This window comes from Porites lutea, chromosome 5 (genome assembly GCF_958299795.1).
Source record: "Porites lutea chromosome 5, jaPorLute2.1, whole genome shotgun sequence".
NCBI lineage: Eukaryota > Metazoa > Cnidaria > Anthozoa > Scleractinia > Poritidae > Porites > Porites lutea.
Genome location: NC_133205.1, coordinates 28,075,484 through 28,093,788, shown reverse-complemented (window position 1 = coordinate 28,093,788; position 18,305 = coordinate 28,075,484). Strand labels below are relative to the sequence as shown.

The 18,305-nt window shown below is 37.1% G+C and overlaps 2 protein-coding genes across 2 annotated transcripts; one reads left to right on the top strand and one right to left on the bottom strand.

Moving 5' to 3' along the window:
* Positions 1-1,396: 1,396 nt before the first annotated feature.
* On the bottom strand, positions 1,397-9,778 carry LOC140937286 (cholesterol 7-desaturase nvd-like). Its single transcript, XM_073386828.1, has 4 exons — positions 8,961-9,778; positions 6,890-7,135; positions 5,480-5,653; positions 1,397-4,941 (listed from the first exon to the last, which is right to left on the bottom strand). The coding sequence occupies exons 1-4, from the start codon at positions 9,738-9,740 to the stop codon at positions 4,780-4,782; spliced, it is 1,362 nt and encodes a 453-aa protein (XP_073242929.1). The 5' UTR covers positions 9,741-9,778; the 3' UTR covers positions 1,397-4,779.
* Positions 9,779-12,909: 3,131 nt separating this feature from the next.
* Positions 12,910-15,288, top strand: LOC140936366 (phosphatidylinositol transfer protein alpha isoform-like). The gene has a single exon (XM_073385831.1). The coding sequence runs from the start codon at positions 13,024-13,026 to the stop codon at positions 13,834-13,836; it is 813 nt and encodes a 270-aa protein (XP_073241932.1). The 5' UTR covers positions 12,910-13,023; the 3' UTR covers positions 13,837-15,288.
* The last annotated feature ends 3,017 nt before the right edge of the window (positions 15,289-18,305 follow it).

The window sequence follows — 18,305 nt, the reverse complement described above, 5'->3', positions numbered from 1 at the left end:
AGTAAAAACCAGATTATTGGAGTCGAAAGCAGAAGAGAGAGAGAGAGTAAACCAAACACAATTCTCATTCCCACACTTTGTGATTGACTTAGTTCCTAGTTTTCACTTGATCATATGTCACAGAGTCATAAAGTGGAATCAGAACATCATTCCCACGAGATTGTGATGTTCTATGCTTCTGATGACAAATCTTACTCTGCTGTGTGTCGCAGGTGAAAGCCAGGCTTAAAAGGATTGTTATGGATACTTCAGTCTTTTTCTTATCAACTTTTCTTGACCCTCTGAGGCAGTACATAACATCTTCACTAGTTGAGTGTTTGATTAGCTATCAGACATGTGATAATCATAATATGTACATCACATGTTGGTTCAAAAACACCTTATACAGGTGATTAGGTTATCCCTGTTTAGTTGGGCTTACTTCCTTGGTGGGTAGTGTTGATCCTCTTGATCCTCTGGGCCCAGTTGTTCGAAGGCCGATTAGTGCTTAACCCGGGGTTAAATATAACCCGGGTTTCTTTTTCTTGTCTTCAAAAGCATTTTCTCGGATAATTTTCTGTGCTATTTTTAGAGCTTCCAATCATCAACTTGTAGACAAAAAGAATTAAAACTGAAATGTTTTCTAAGCGTTCAAATCTGAATTCACATCTCGCAATAACCCTGGGTTATCTTAACCCTTTAAGCCCCAATATCCACATACAAATTCTCCAAACTGATCTTTATACATTTTCTTAAAGAATAAGTTGAGAGAATTTGATGAAAGATCAAAGCATTTTCTCTTAGGTGATCAATTTATTAATTCTCATAACCAAATCTCTTGACAATCAATGGATATGGTTAGGAGAAAATTGACACCATTGGGACTTGAAGGGTTAACCCAGCTTTGAACAACTAGGCCCTGTTGTTTATATTCTGTCTTCTTCCATTCTGATATCATGTTATTAAAGAAGCCTTGCATGCAATGTTCATAAACACCTAAGATGAAGTCCCATGTCAGTTGTTCTCATAGATGCACCTCTAGTGCTCTTAATGTGATGCCCCAGAATGTATCCAGGATAGACCCATCAATGCAAAAAGGGCTGCTGGATTTAATAATCTACTTTTGTTTGAATTAAAATTAGCGTGACTGGCCTAGCTTGAGTTAATGTATTCTTTTGAATTGTTTTCTGAAGAATGAGGCTAGTCAGGCTAATTTTACAATATTAATCCAGCAACCATTTTTGCATTGGATCTATACTCCTTATTACAAAAAGTTTATTCGTCTTAACCCTCTCACTCCAGGAAATTTCAGGATGGGTTTAAGCATTCCTTTAAAGCCTTAGAAATTGCAAGTGACCCTTCTGCAACCAACCAATACAGGTTTGTCTATGCCCCAACTCACATTAAAGTGGAGACGTTCTGTGATGAGGTTTTTAATACACATTTTGTCTACGTGTTCTACTCACAAACTAATTAATAAAATGTACTAACATAACTCAAAAATTAATTGAGACTAACAAGTGTCCTAGAATTTCCACTGATTTTAGAAAATAAGGTTGTGCCAACTTGTTAAATTTATTTAATATACCTTACTTGTATTAAAATTTGCGCCGTACTCATTTTCGCTCAGCTTTAACTTAGCGCGATTTAATTTTGCGCAACTTGTTAAGACTTATTCGCGCAAGTAATTTTTCCGTGTTCGTTCTTTTTGGTTTGTTTAATAGAGCTGTTAACAATTAACACATTCATAATGAGTGTTTTTTACTAGGTGGCGCTCAAAAAATGCCTTCAAAATTATGGAAATTATGGAATGTAAGCAAAATTCAACTTAAAACATATGTCAAATGTGTATATGCATTAATAAATCAACTGATTTGCATTACTAACAAGGAGTGTCTCATATTACACCACAAAGCTTTTCGCCCGGATTATAATTCGCACAGTACTAAAATTGGTGCACCCAGCGCTGTGCAAATTCTAGTACTGCGCAAATTTTAATACATCAAGTAAGGTATTAAACTCCCTACACGTATCTATTAATCTATTATATATTATCACCCTACCTGTATAGAGCTAGAGAAAACTGGACTTTGTTGAAATATTTAAAGCTTTCAAAAAAGATTTTGCCTTAGATGCCAAAAAACATTATTATTCATGTCTGTGAACATAATCTACTGCAACCCCACATCACACAGTTGCAATCATGAACACTAAAAAAACTAAAATAATTTATTTCAAAAGATATACCCTGAATTTTAAGAATTCTGTTTTATATTATTACTGCAACCATAAAATTTTTAAAATTATTACATCCAAGATTGAATAATATCATTCATTTTGACACGTAGGAGTTCAGAATTGACAACATTATTTACCAAAATGTTTGTGATGCTTGAAAATGGAGATTTCAATGTTAAAAGAAAATAATAAACATTTCTTTATATTTTCTTAGATTGGTACTTTCTACCACATACTATAAATGCTTGAATCAGTGCCCAGGTGCTCCTTTCAATTTTCCAAGTTGAGAAGGGCCAGGTGCTTACTTTGTTTTCAAATATTTAATAGCATAGTCTTTACTTATAGTGAACACAAACTGTAACAGTAAACTAGAAAATATCTGTACGAAGAAACTGAAATCTAGGGGTAGTGAATGGTAAAATCCCAGACTCGCCAAGATGCCGAGATCCTAGTTAGAAATCCGAGCCCGAGACTCAAAAAAAGTAAACGCAAACCATGAAAAAACGAGACTTCGAGACTTATCAAAAACGCTTCCCAGATTTCGAGATCCTGCCAAAATTTTCCGAGACCCACGTTTTTCGAGGTACCATTCGCCACCCCTAAATCTGTATCTGGGTTACTCTTAACTAATAGAATCTTCTATTCTTTGACTACTTTGCCGTATTTAGGGCATTTTTGGAGCAATTATGGTAGTCAATTTACCACTTCGACAAAAGACATTTTGTTTTTAAAAACTGATACCTGCACCTTAAAGTAGCAAACTTTTAAGACTTAGATAAAGCTGCACATTTACAGCAACGTACTTTATTTATGGCTATTGAAAAATTGCAAATAGTTGTAAATGATTTGTATACCGACTAAAAGCCACAAATTCTGTGATTTTCTTCCGTAATAATGTATTAATTTATGAATAAGTTGAGTTAACATTCGTATGAATATCTCCTGGAAGTGCATATATTTACGTCTTTTATTTTATTTTACTCTCCTTTTTAAAATAGTTATGTCAGATGTTTATTTGCAGCATTCGCATACAGTATCATAAAAAAATGTTTGGCATCAAAACCCACACTGTGCATTTAATATTTTATATATAAAGAATTATTTTAATACTAATTTAACCTAAATTCTTCTCACTTAGTTGAGATTAATATTTTGATTGAAGATAATACAGCTGCATGTATGCCTCTATTTCAGAAAAACAATCAGAGGTCATTAATGTAAGGCTATTCTCGCCCTGGTTAGCACTTAAAAAACTTAACCTTTTATGTTGAAATCAAAACAGTCTGAGGCAGTAAATCATGCAGTGTATAGCAGATCAGGGTTAGAAAATTACCACCCTTAACCCCTGCAGCCACTGTTTGGAAAATGAGCCAGTCCCCATCCTGACCTGAATGATCATGAGTGCCAGTAATAGACCCAAGGCTACTCTTCCCAGGCAACATTACTACAGCTAGAACTATTTAACAATTATTCCCCGAGCCTGAATGGGCTCTAAGTCAATAGCCCAAGAGGCCAAAGGCCGAATGGGCTATTGACTCAGAGGCCATGAGAGAGAGAGGAATAATTGTTTTAGTAAAATCCAACCAGTTGGTCAAAAGCAAAACAAAACGTGATTCAGCCGCCATTGTTTTGGTTTTCAAAGCCGACACTTTTCGCTACTAGTGGGCTATAACATATAGCCTAAGAGTAGCTCAACCAATCAGAAAACAGCATTGGTTATAGACCACTAGTTGGATTTTACTAAAAACTGTTATCATATAAGTAGGATGATACCCTGCCAGCAGAGCTTCTCTTTTGCTTTCTTGATTTTGGCATACTTGATGAGGACTCTGCTTGAATCAAGTAAGATCTTTGTCGAGCATGCACTGCATGTTGCTACATGTGGTACATACTTTCGAACCCAGGCCTAACAGCCATGCGCTTGGTACAATGGACCTAGTTATAACAGGGTTCGTACTCTTTTCAGCTTTTCAAATTCCATAACTTTCCATTATTTTTTCAATGACCTTATGATTTAGCTGTCACTTTCAAAAATTTTCAAACTTATCCTTGTGTTATTTAAGGTGTTTTTGACCTAACTCACTTCAGCATCCACAAAACTCTGGTTTCCACCAAAATATGTGCTGTTTGCGTTGTTTAATGACTTGTCTCTACTTTACTTTGTTGTTCCCTTGGCATCTACAGTAACTTATCTACCAGACAAAACTTTAATTTTCCACTACTTTCCACTGACCGACAATGAAATTCCATGACTTTCATGACTTTCCAGGTTTTTCATGACCAGTACGAACCCTGTATAACCACTGGCTTATCAATAAACAGATGTATTAACAATTGAAAAAGCCAGTTTGAAGAAAGAAAACAGATTGCTTAGTCTAAAAGTTCAGACTTCAGCCGGCAAAGGCTAATAAAAAGCAATTCAGGCACATCAGTCTTCTTTTCTCCTCACCTTTTAAGAAGACAAAAGCTATTAAGCTCTGCTCGCACGGTAAAGTCGATGACTGAAAAGCTTACAAACAGTGCAAGAATTAATAGAAACGGCTGCCGGTTCAAAGTTTGACATCACCAGTCTAATGTCTCTTTCTTCATGGAAAGGCGTGGACTGTTCTCAGAGAAGAATTGTGAGTACCATCGTCGATGCTTTTTTATTAACTGATCTTCTTTCACTAAAAGTGGAGATGACAAATACGTCTTGTGGTTCCATATCATGATGTCACGTTCAACCTATTTGAAGTTCCAAATATAGTCAAATAAATAAAACTAATAATATTTTATTTTTACTTTGTTAAATTTACCAAAGACAGCTTTTTAAAACGAATCAATAAATTAAAAATGAAAACCGAGTTTACAAATTTAACAGATAATTGCTAATAATGATAAATTTATAGAAAATGTGGAGTTTTTTGTAGACTGATAATAAACTTCTTCACTTTTAAACTTAAAGACATATAATTCAACTTAAATTTATTTTTTCAGTTAAATGTAACCCATATTTTTAATTCTAAAGACAACTCTGTTTGAACACCAAGCTTCTTACTTTAACTTAACTTAACCAACATTTTTGGACTAATTAAACTGGAATTTTCCCAAATTGAATAAAGAACGATTCACATGTACAACTTAGTTTCTCTCAAAAACTTAACATTCAGTTTTATAACAACAATGAAAAGTGCGACAATAATGAAACTTTATACATCATAAACTTTAAGGCCAAAAACTAATGTCCCCTCAATAAAACAACAACATAACTTATTTTTTATACCTGAATAGCTTCAACATAAAGCAAAAACTTGGCCAGAAAAGTAGGAATTGTCCAGGAAGCATAGATATGATGACACATAGTCTGTAGAAGGGGTTCCTTTGGTGTAAGGGAATGAAGAAAGATCCCATCACCAAAGATACTCTTAAACTTCATAAAAACCAGGCCAGGTCCAGCCTACATTGAAAAAAAATACAGTCATTTATCTTTGTTGAGATAATTATTGTGAGATGACAAGAAAAGAGAAAAAAAGGAATGAAAAATACAGGAAAAATGGACACAATTTTAAGAAAGAAAAAAATTACAGAGACTGATTAGGTGAAGAGATATAGGAAAAATTAAAAACAACTCATATAATCATAATCGTAATAATAAAAATAATATTTTATTACAATTATTTGTTATGTATATTATGTATTTTTTATTTTGTTCTATTAGCCATATATTCATTACATAATTGTGCAGTTCTTGAGGGCTACATACATGAATGAATTTGCAGAGGGATGTATATGTTGTGGTTCAAATTTTTCCTTGGTTTAAAATTTTTCAAGCCAGTTTAATTTTTACTTTCCTTTGTCTAAAATCAATTACCATAATCAGAGACAAAAAAAAACAAAAATTAAACTGGTTTAAAAAATTTTAAACCAAGGAAATTTTTAAACCACAACATATCTATCATGATGATTAAACAAAAAGCTTTACATGTGATGCACTGGTTGAATTCACCCATTCATAACTCAAATTTTTATTAGCTTTCGTTTTTGCAGACAAAATGAGAACCTGTAACAGGTATAAGGTGCAAGGGGATTGGGTCGAGCTCTCAAATACATGGGAGACCTCCTTTACAGCTCCAAAGCAAAATTACCAGAAGGACGTCCACAATGTCATTGAACAGACTAGGCTGCGTCACAATAGTGTAATATATTTAACGCTTTATTAGTTCTTGTCCCTCTTACTAAAAATAGTCTCTTGTAGCTTTTTCTTTTTTGTTTTCCTTTTTTAGAGGTCAACCCTAATAACCCGCATTAGTTATCTTTGTGGGGTTTTTGTTTTATTGGGAGCAAGAAGAGTACCGTATATTCAAATTCTATTTCTCCTTGCTGTTGTCCCAAATCCCAAAGGCCATAGTAATTATCATAATTTCGGCGCCTGGCCTTTTAAGAAATATGTATTTGTTTAATGTATTTAAGTGTTGCTTGTTTTTTCTCGTTTGTTATTTTCTTATTGTATTCATTTGTATAGCATCTTTCTTTTTTCTTTTTGTTGTTGGTGTTATCTTTACTTTGGTTTTTCTTTTATGTCAGTCTTTAATTAATTAGTAATTAATCTTAAAAAACATTGTAAAAACTGTTAAAATTAAAAATTAAAAAAACTAGGTGTAGGTATAGGTGTAGGACAACACTGACCACCTACCTGTCTAGCTGTCACATGGAAGTCTAGCGATGGAATTTTATACCCAAACAAAACAAAGGAATGTGTTAACTGCAGTTGGCCAACATGCTTTTCATCTTCATGTGGTTCCCACTGAGCTGACCAGCTGTGATGTGCAACCACCTGGCACCAGTCCAAAAAGTTGTATCTCAGGTCAGCTCCAGTGATGAATGGTGAGGTATGGAGGTGGTTTAGATGGGTGATATCTGACCCGTTCTCTGGAACCTCCTTGAAATAATATTGCAAAACATTATAAATATTGATAAATTGCGATTTTTTTAGTGCAGCAGTGTTCTCAAAGCAGCATGAAAATTCTTGTGCTTATAATTGACACTAAGAACATGTTACTCAGGTCACCCTCTCCCACTCAGGGAAAAGTATCTGAACTTGATCAAAGAAATGAGTAGAAATTACAGATGTGATAAATTAATATAAAATTTGTAATTAGAAATACTTCTTCAGCCTCCCTTTAAATAACGATAAGAAAACTTATGTGAAAACGAATACAACGCTTTTGATATATAGAGAGAAACAGAGATTCGGTCCATTTTCAAATTCATGGTTCATGTCTTAACTACATTATGACATCCATTATACTTCTCTCAATAAACTCAGAGAAACATTTATAAAAGTTGTGAAAACATCTTGTTTCACTTTTGTATGGATGAAAAAGATGTACCAAAAGCCTGGGGGAGGGGGGGGGGGTACTACCATATATGGGCTATATGGGTATGTGCTGCTGTGAAGGGTATGGTTTTCAAGCAGTTTACTCTAGGATAGGGTATATAAATCAGAGCGTTTGGGTCTAGAATAGGGTATCATTTTTCAGGAAACTGATCAGTTGGTTGAAGATTTTATCTAGACTAGGGATTGTGGTATAAGGTTTTGTTTTGGCTAGACTGTGCTAGTGACCTCAGTAGTTTCTGGAAAACAGCTACTCTAGGATAGGGCGGATTTTGTGGCACATCCCCACCCAGAAATTCCTAAAGTACCCCCCCCCAGGACCAAAAGACGTTTATGAAGTCGATCGGGAGCTCAAGGGTGGGGAATGATGTCACTTTCTGCTTGCCCGGGGTGGGGAATAGGCCTCCAAAAAAGAAAAAAATTGAAAATCCCTGGGGGTGTGCCCGGGGAGGACGGGATGGTTACAAATCAAATTGAACCACGCATTACATGACAAAAATTATGTCATCCACGGTCAATCATTTTAAGTTCAAATGTTATATGATAGTTGCATCCCTCAACAAAACTTTATAGTTTTATCTATAAATTTGATTAGTTTAATCTTGCAATAACCTTTAAGTTGGAACTTTGCATATATAATTTTGGTTCTATTGGCCTTTCTGTATAATTTTCCCAACATGGAAGTTAGGATTTTTTTCAAACTCCCACAAATCGGCCACTGTTAGTAGTGAACAGAAACTGAAAGTATCAGCATGGAATACGTGAGGAAAAGGCTCATTCTTATGCAGTGAAATTTGCCTCAGGCAAGCAAGCAAGGCAACACAATTACTATGGCAATTAATGATTCTTCTAAACAATTTACACTCTCCTTTGATTCTATTTTGTTTTTCTTTCATTTTCTAAAACATTCTTGCATTTTGATATCACAACGTACACTTATAACTATCATATGTTCGATATCCATATGACTAAAGTGGAAAGAGAGCTTCTTTATAACTAAAGCACATTTGCAACAGTTGCATAAATAGATTGCAGCTATGTAAACACTCCACTGAGCACAAAAATGAAATAAAAGAATCGCCTATCCTGTGGATTTTTGTTCAAGAAAAATATAAGGAAGCTGTTCAACTTGAGAACTTCTCGACATATCCCGCTAAGCCTTATCTAATTCTTAAACTTTTTTAGTTACGTGACATTTCTCCAGTACTTGCGAACTCAGTAAACGTCATGGAACGCGGAACACTTTAATAAAGCTTAAAAAAATAATTGGCACTCCCGCCACTACACTTTTCAACTTTCTTTTGCCAAAGCTGTTACTTTGTATTTGATGAAACAGAAAAATCTAAAAGAATAAACAAAAATAGGTTACCTCAATGTGTGCATTGATACAGTGTTGTGTAAACCCTCGATACGTCCAAGACCCATTTTTGATCTCGTCTATTACATCCGGTGTCCAAGTGGGCTCGGTTCCTTCCGCATGATACCACATATAAATTGTACAGTTCACCTCTAAACAAGGCCAAGCCTTGGTTTTTGCAAAATCGGGCACTTTGTCACTGTACGGGATCTTGACACACTTGCCATCCTCGCCGCGGAACGTCCAACCATGGAATGGACATTGTAGACAATTTCCCACAACCTTTCCTCCAATTCCTAGATTAGCTCCCAGATGAGGGCAATAAGCGTTCACAATATGCGCTTTACCATCAGTTCCCCGGAAAACTGCTAGTTGCTCGCCTAGCATAGAAACGTACTTTACCTCAGCGACCGCCAGCTCGCGCGACGCGAGGACGTGAAACCAACCATTGGGATACACAGGTGGAATATCGCCACATTGCCTCCGTTTTCGAATTTCGTTTGCTATTTCTTTTAATGGTCGCTTTCCATCGGATAAATAACCAGTTTCATGGAGTTGTCGCTTCATTTCTAAAGGCAAAAATAAAATTCTCCAAAGTTTCCACAAAACGTACCCAAGCAATAAAGAACCCAGAGCCAAGAGCCATGGGTTTACCGTTTGCATCTTGGACCTAATTTCACCCCAGACTGAGTTAGAAAAGTCGTGGAATTTAAGAAGCATGGGAGAAGCAGCTGCAACGACGACTAAAAAAAGAGAAAGGCAAAGAAGTTTGGAGGACGCCATCGTTGACATGACGTTTCGCAATTGCAAGGTGAACTCACGACTCTCAAACACTTGGAATAACCTTTCTGGAGGCCTCTGATTGGTCCGAAGAAAAAATATAATTTATGCATAACCCCGCGCGCGCCAACAAATGTACGGTGATCTGCTGTTTTTTCCGTTAATGGTTTTTGTAGCTAGGAAGTCAGACGCTGGTCTTATACCGAACACAGGCTATGCATATTTTATTAATAGTCAGAAACACGGTCAATGTGAGGCTAATTCCATGTGCAAGGCAAATATTTTGTCCTGAGTCTGGGTGTTGGTTTCCCGGGGGGGGACTCCCATATGAAACAGACGGGGATGCTCGTCAGAAATTTTGAATTTAACCCCTAAAGGAGACCACTTGGGCGTGGCTCAAGCTTTTTGTCACCCCTAAAGGAGACCAATCTGGGCGTGGCTTAAGCAAATTTTGACCCCTAAAACAGACCGCTTAAAAACACACAAATACGACATGCAATGAGTTTTAATGATGTAAAGACATAATCATCGAATGCTTTTATCTAACAGTAGTTTTTAAAAGCATTGTCATAAATCTCAAGTTCTTCGCGGAACCCTAAACGAGACCTTGGCGGCTTAAAATATTAGCGCTTTGCCCGGAACACCCTAAGCGAGACCAAAATCCAAAATTTACACCCCTAAGCGAGACGACGAGCATCCCCGTCTGTTTCATATGGGAGTCCCCCCCCCCGGGGTTGGTTTCTCTTTTAGACGGTCAACAGGTCATGCGGGCATTCGGGCGTGATGTGAGTATTTATAATATTGAGGCATGAATAAATACAAAGAAAAAGTTGTACGAACGCAGGTGCCTGACAACAAACGTGCCTCAAATCACGAGAACATTAACAAAAATTACAATAAAATTGGAAGTGAATTTTTGCTGTTACGAGGATGTTATCCTTTACTATTCAATTTATTAGAAATAGGTGAGTCGCAAACCTTAATTCGCGAAACTCGCTGTGAAAAGGGCCGGGCCACTCCGGTTTAGCCCTGGTATGGATGCAGTCTTCCTATTATTGTTGGCTCTAGCTCTGACGCTGGATGGGTCACCAGTCGCGACTGCAAAACAGTCGGCTTTGTTTTTCCTCAAAATCACTTTATCAATAAGGCGTGGGGCGGGGGCGTGTGAGGGGAAAGAAAAAAGTTTTCGTCACGTCTCTCCCCAGTATCACCCCGAGGGGTGACTCCCATATGCAAGGGACGCGACGGGAGTGCTAGACCGAGCAGTTTCTCTTTTTCTTCAGATTTGGTGAGCGGAGTGCACGTGCGCGAGCAGCGACAGGCGAAGCCGCTAGACGCGAGAAATGAGGGCACGCGCGCGGTTATTTGCGTGTCTCGCGCGTTTTGCTCGATTGAACCAAGTGTCGTCTACGAGAATGGGGAAAAAATTGGCGAGCAAAGCGAGCGGGGGGAAAGTCTGGGGAGGGAATTTTTTTTGCCGTTTCACCCCGCTTTTCGCTTTTTCCCAATTGCGAAGCCTGGTCCACAGGCTAATGCTTATCTAGCCTTCAAGGCAGGCGTTTGAAACGGCGGTGAGAGAAAAGAAGTTTGGGAGAGGGAATTTTAGGCGCGAGAGAAACGCGAGGGGCGCGCCCCTCGCGTTCCGCGTTTTTGGGCGTTTCTCCCTCAAACGTCTGCCACGCAGGCTAATGCTTATCGGGCATCAGAAATATTTATCTAACCCCTAAAGGAGACCACACTTCAACAAAGTCCCGGGGGGGGGGGTTCTTCCTTATATTTATCGCTCCTGTATTTGCCTTATAGTATTATGTGCCGCCCCAAAGGGTAAGGGTTTTGACCCGTTTTGGTCTGGACTTTGCCCATTTCGGTCTGAAATCGGGTATGGTTTACGAAGGAACTACGGGAGTGAATGCACGTAGTTATCGTTTGGTTCGAAATGTATTTTGAGAAATCTTTTTTGTTGCTGTTCTAATCTACCGTAAGTAATGATGACATTATTTCTTAGGGGCCAAGTCTGAAAACGGGTTTGAAAAATGACATTTTTGGTCTGAAATAGGGTCAGGATTTTGAGAACCTGCCAAAATTTTTCCCGATAATCTCTGTCACTTGAAATCCGCAGTACCCCTCCCCCCCACTGGGGCTATAATGGACACCCCGATAAAACGGACAGTAGCTAAATCCCCGGTAAAAACAAATTACAGACGTTTGACTGAAATAAACTCCTGCTATTTCGGACTCTCGCTAAAGAGGACACTAACTCGAGGTCCCTACATTGTCCACCAAAAAGGGAGTTGACTGTAGGTTTTCCATATCATACCGCCCGTCATGATACATGGCATTCAACCTGAAAATAAATAAACTAAGTTTACATTGAAAATTTTCGATCCTTTTTGGCTGCGGCACGAAGGAAGGATTACCGATTGATTCAGAACAGCAAACTTGTGCAAATCTTCAGAGAATACGAGACTTTCACTTATCAAGAACTGACCATTGATATACGACTTTATAAGGGTTTCTTGTTCACACTTGCACTGCTCAAAACAGGTTGAAAATCAAGTGGGTCGAATTCAAAATTTTCAGCTATCCTCAGTCACTCATCCTCACAAAAAATTGCCTTGCAAGAACAATAATAAACAAAACTCACTCCTTTATTTAACCTTCCAAAATAAATAGCACGTGCTTGAATACATATTATTGCCTCGAGTTTTAGCTACATGGGCCAAAGATAAACATAATGATGTTTAGGTCTATCAGATATACAACTTCCACCCAATCTATTATTTAAAAGGCGACAGGGCACTAGGTAATTCCACCCTAAGAAATTCATTCAAGTTGGTGCTAAAACAAACAAATACGAACACAGTTTTATTGCACGTAAAATCAGAGACTGGAACTCCTTACCAAATAGTATCATTGAAAAGCAGACATGTGCCTTCACTCGGTGCCATTTTAAAAAAAGGTGACGCTTTTTTTAAACTTAATATTGGCACCATAATTATTGTATTTTTAGCATAAGCACATGCACATCTGCACAACTGCCGTGATGATATATACCCTTTGCAGATTATACGATTAAAATTTGAATTACCCCCCTGAGCCCCACCCTACTAAAAGGGGCTGATCAGCGGTTAAAACTACTTTGGGCATGCATTTGGGAGTATTTCGCAAGGCTTTGTGGTTTCCCTTACGTCATGGGAAAAGCCGCTCGAGCACATTGCAAGCCGCCATTAACTTTTTAGGTTGCCACTGCCGGCAAGTACTTAACAGTTTCCACGGTTTTTAGTTAGTCTGTTGAATGATGGATTATCAGATACATGAATTCAGAATACCTTTGCCTATCTCCGTTGAAGAATATCATATAGGGCAGCTCTATGCCGTCGCAGAAGCAAGCAAGAACGAAACGGGAGGTGGGGAAGGAATTGAAGTTCTAGAAAACGCACCCCTTGACCACGAAAAGTACGGTAAATGTCAGTACACCCATAAAGTTTTCCATTTGGCAAGTAAAGTGCCAGGATTTGTTCGTCTTTTAGCGCCAAAAGGTTCTTTAGAAATTCACGAGAAAGCGTGGAATGCTTATCCGTATTGTAGAACGGAATATTCTAACCCCGACTATATGAAGGATGACTTCTTTATTAAAATCGATACTTGGCACATGGAAGGAATTCGTGACAAGGACAATGTTCACGAACTCAAACGAGATGAGTTGCAGAAGAGAGAGTTCGTCGATATAGAGATATCTGATAATACAGTCATTTCTTCTGCTGATTACAAAGAGGACGAAGATCCTGCCAAATTCAAGTCAGAGAAGACCGGCCGAGGACCACTCACTTCCCCGGACTGGACGAAAAGCCAGGATTATCCAAAAATGACGTGCTATAAGTTGTATCGCTATAAATTTAAGTGGTGGGGTTTACAGACAAGAGTAGAGAAGATAATCTTCAGAGCTGTTAGACGCCTTCTTACCAACTTCCATCGCCAGTTATTCTGTTGGATCGATAAGTGGTTCGGAATGACAATTGAAGACATCAGGGCGCTCGAGGACAAGACTAAACGAGATTTAGATGAGATGAGAAATAAGGGCGAAGTGAAAGGAATGACAGAGAAGTAAACTTGTTTTTGTATTTATAATGGTTGTTGAAACAATGGACAACACTCCTATCCTTGAGGAAAAATATGACGTAATTTAATGTAAACTGGCAAATCCTTGTTATAGTTTTCTCTATCATTTGTTGGCAGTAGTTTACTATTGGAGGTGGCTCATTACAGTCTAAGATGGTGTAGCAAGTTCTGCTCATGTGCAAACATCAGATTAATCCGATGGAGTTTTTGTGAGAGGAACAAAATTTATACTTTAAGATAAGACTTGTAATCAGTTTATCTCATAATTATCCTTATTTAGCAAATTTTTCATTGTGTTCAATGTAGAATTCAATCATAAAGAAATACAGATTGAAATGAGATTACCATCTTAAAAAATACAGCCTGATTGGAGTGAGATTGCATGGGTAACAACCAATGGGATTTTCCATTTTTTATCCGCACACCCCTCCCAAGCTAAGGTTGGCGGGTTTTTTCATAGGGGCATTCAGTTTAAAGAAGCCGACAAAATTTGGAGCCTCAGGCAACTTTTTCAAAGGTGCCAACAACAAATTAATCCTTTGGGTTTCGGATTCCGACAATCTTTAGGGGGAAGGGGTGGTGTGGATAAAAAGTGGAACATCCTGTTGTTGATTAACTGATTGAATAGTCCTTAAGACATGTATCTGTTATCCCTGTAAATTTTACGGAGGGCAAATGACATCACCACCAACTTGCTAAAGAACAGAAAGACCGGTATTGAGATTGGTTGATGCACTCCATTTTCAGACTTTGATTATTACTAGTATTATTGTTATTTTTACCGTTTTTGACAAAAGTTAGTTTTGTGCATGTTACTGCTCCCTTACATGCAAGGAAGAACCTGGAATTTTATCAGAAGTCACTTAGGGCTTTATTTAAGGCACCTCTACAAATTTTTTTTTACTTTTGTTGTGGAATGGGTGTCATGATTTCAGAAGAAAAATATTCTGCAAACAGACTCAGAAAAAAAATTCTTACATTTAGTTCTTAAAATTCTATAATAACACCAAAACATAAAGAAAAAATTGACCAGAGTAGTGGACTTGGAAAGAAACTCTTGCCAAAACCAAATACCCAACCCCTTTCTTACAAGTCAAATGTTTGGACCTTTAGCCAATGTCATGCAAGTGGCACACAGCAACATGGTTTAATTACAATGGAGGTTGTGAAATTCTCAACATTGCAGTTGGTTAAAAATTAAGCTTTTCATTCGTCCCTTGTAAGAAAACCTCTGAAAAATTCTTTTTCTGTAGAATAAGAAAAAACAATAGTTTGTAACAGGTTAACATAGTGCTAGTCACTATAGAATTTTCCGTACAGAATGAAATGGAAGAACTGTATTCATGTTTCTTTAATTCATAACTCCTGTAGTGGGAATGTTAATTTTTTGGGATTAGTCAGTTGGATAGTATAGGGATTAAAATGTTCTGTGCGGTTTTGATTGTTTTTCTTTGTTGTCAAATATCTGAGACTCAAGACTGCTGTCCTTTCATCTGTGTTTAACTTGCAGTGGGTCATCTTTTCGTCAATGAAAGAGTGCATTTCTAGTGTCTCAATGTAATTGCTGGTGTAATGACACCTCATGGCTGTTCTCTATCAACGTCTGATGTCCCCTGCACCTTGCTTTTGTCCTTGTGTGACAGGGAAATGTCCGGCTTGTGTGTAGAAATCATATGCTGAGCACCCTGGAATTCATAGGTTCAGAACATTGGGCTCCCTAGAATTTTCCTATTTTCTAAGAGCACAGCCTAGACTTACAATATTGGCCTTTCCTAGTGGGCAACAGGAATATTTCTCTATGATTTTGTTGAGATTTCTCTATGAAAGGTTGTTTTACATTGGGCTTGTCATTAAGATTTTAGGAGTCATTTGCCCAATAATAACAAATTAATAATGCTGTCTTGTGTGACAGCTTTTGGAAAACTTGTTGCACGGGGAGGAAGTAGGTTACTGGTACACTTGTATTGTTAATCAAGCTCTTTTTGATAAATTGTATGTCATAATAACTTTTATGTTACATAATTTTGCTCTAACATTCTATGATTTTTGAAGTTCCATAACCCACCAGATAGTGTCTAGATTGAGCAAATATTTGTATCACAATGGTCTGTTTTTGGTATTTATCAATACTTATTAATAACAAGTGAAAATTTTAATTTTATTTATTAATTGAATCATTTTTGTACCCAGTCGCTCTTTCATCAAACTGAAGAGTAGGAATTTATTCCTTACCACAGTGACATGGAATGTATAACATAATTATATATTGCACAGTGTTAATCTTAATGAATGTATTGGACATTGAATTTAAATCAGGTTTACTTACAGTTTAGTGAATGAGTAAAGATTTAATATTGCAAGCCATGAACATAAGGGTTTTTGATTGTCAGATTATAGAAAGTGATTAATTTTATTTTCATTCACTGTGAAAATTACTTTTTTTTTGGTATTCCTTTTTTTAATTCACTTGGCTTGATTAGAGGGTATAACTTATAAATAATTTGCCAGTGGTAAACCAAATAACCTGGAGTGGTTCGGGGTGCTTGAAAGTTAAATATTACTGTACTACAGGTACCTTACAAATTGGGGGTTGCAACGCAGGTGGTTTGAAAACAATTTATTGCAGAAATTTATTCTTCTGAGTCTTTGAAATTATACTTATCTGCTGATATAGAATAAGATGGGGCAGTTTCACAAGAATAAATTTTTCCTGGTCAGGAGCCGAATTCCCAAAGTATTGCGTGAAAGATTTAATTATGAAGCTACATAAGTTAATATTTTGTTCTCTAAGGTGTTGAAATATACTAGTAAACCGTAATTAATGGGACCCCATATTAACCTATAGAACCTTGAAAGTTATGTCAGTATGATTTTTTCAAGTCTTTCAACAGTCTATCATGAGTAAAGAGCTTTTTGCAAGATCAGGCAAGTGGGTGTTACATTGATTCTAGTGCTCTTTATGGATTTTTAAAAAGTAGTAGAGCTAAATCTTGGTGAATCGCATAAAATTTTATTTGGTTTGGATTGGTATTTCAGTTACAGTGTGGGACACCTACCATGAATAGATTCGTAAGGCAAACTTTTGCTTGTGTTACACTCATATATCGGATGCTTTGGAGACAACTGAGCTCCAATTTCACAGAGATAAAAAGAATAATGAACATTTACAAGTGTTTTCTTCTAATGGGTAATCTGGAGCAGGTTTTTTTAAATGTTTTTTTAGCATGTCGTATACCCTGCGAGCAGTGGTTTCTCCAGGCCGGACGCTACGTCCTTTCAGTGGAGAAACCACTGCTTGCAGGGTACATGTCATAAGCATTTAAATGAGCAAATTTGTCATCCCTAAATATCTAAATGCTGTCTATCTTTTGAAAAGGACTCTTTCAAAAAATTCTTCTGCCATGAACCAGGTGTACTTCCCTTAACCCCAGTCAGACTGGGCTTCTAGAGCCCCCCATTTAAATTCAAAACTGCTCATGATATGGCCACCAAGATTACACAGAATAATGTACTCATTGTTTCAACATCTAGGCATAACGTAATTGCCAAAATGATGTCATATTGTTAAATTTTTTGGCAAAATCCAAATTCCATCAATTTTTCCCCTCAATGGTAAGGTGTCTGTCAAAATCTAGTCTTCTACACAGGGGAGGAGCATTGCGTGACGACTCTAAAAACAGCTGTGTAGCAGACTAGTCAAAATCAAGAAGTTGACAAACTTATTAACGATCTTTAACAATAGCAGTGATGTCATTATGACTTCACTGTTAAAGAAGGGTCTGGAGTCATCTTCCATTGAGGATCCCCCATTTTGAATTATTGAAGTGTATTTCATATTACTTGAAACCCCATATAAATCGAGGTAATTGTTATAGAAAAATTGATCTGTGTACAAAAGGATGCTTAGAAAGCAAAATCTGCAATTTATGAATTTCCGTGAGAAATTATCACTGTTAAGAACTGAAACCCAACATCTGCAATTTGGTCATTTTAAATTCATATTTTTTCTCAAATCAATCACTAAAAATCCTGGATTACACTAAAAGTTAGGACAATTTAATTTAAGTCTAATGCTAAATTTCAACCAGTAGAAATAAAAATAAATCCGTTTTTAAAGGAACAAGGCAAATTTTGAAAAACATGGCTATCAAAACTCTGTTGCTATGGTAACTTCAATGTTGAAGTACCCTTCTCAAACTTATTAATAATTCATAAAGAAAATACAAAGGGGATTAATGTTTTCAAACAAGTGTTTGGAAATCAGATGAAAAACTGTTAATTTTTGCATCCTTAATTTCTCCTTCTAAAATCATTTGTTTGAGAAGTAGTAAGGACTATGGTACCCTCACACTTTGCACGCTCGGCGTAGGGGTTCCGGCGCAAGGTCTCACTGCCACAGAGCCACCATTGTCCTTACTACTTTGCCATCTGGAGCAAGCTTCCCATCATCAGCAGAAT

Excerpts from the sequence above, each read along its gene's own strand:
- LOC140937286 (XM_073386828.1), bottom strand. The coding sequence starts at position 9,740 with ATGTCAACGATGGCGTCCTCCAAACTTCTTTGCCTTTCTCTTTTTTTA. Across the intron at positions 5,654-6,889 it reads TCCATGTGACAGCTAGACAG|GCTGGACCTGGCCTGGTTTT; the intron begins GTAGGTGGTCAG and ends TTTTCAATGTAG. Across the intron at positions 4,942-5,479 it reads TTTATGTTGAAGCTATTCAG|GTTGAACGTGACATCATGAT; the intron begins GTATAAAAAATA and ends AACTTCAAATAG.
- LOC140936366 (XM_073385831.1), top strand. The coding sequence starts at position 13,024 with ATGATGGATTATCAGATACATGAATTCAGAATACCTTTGCCTATCTCC.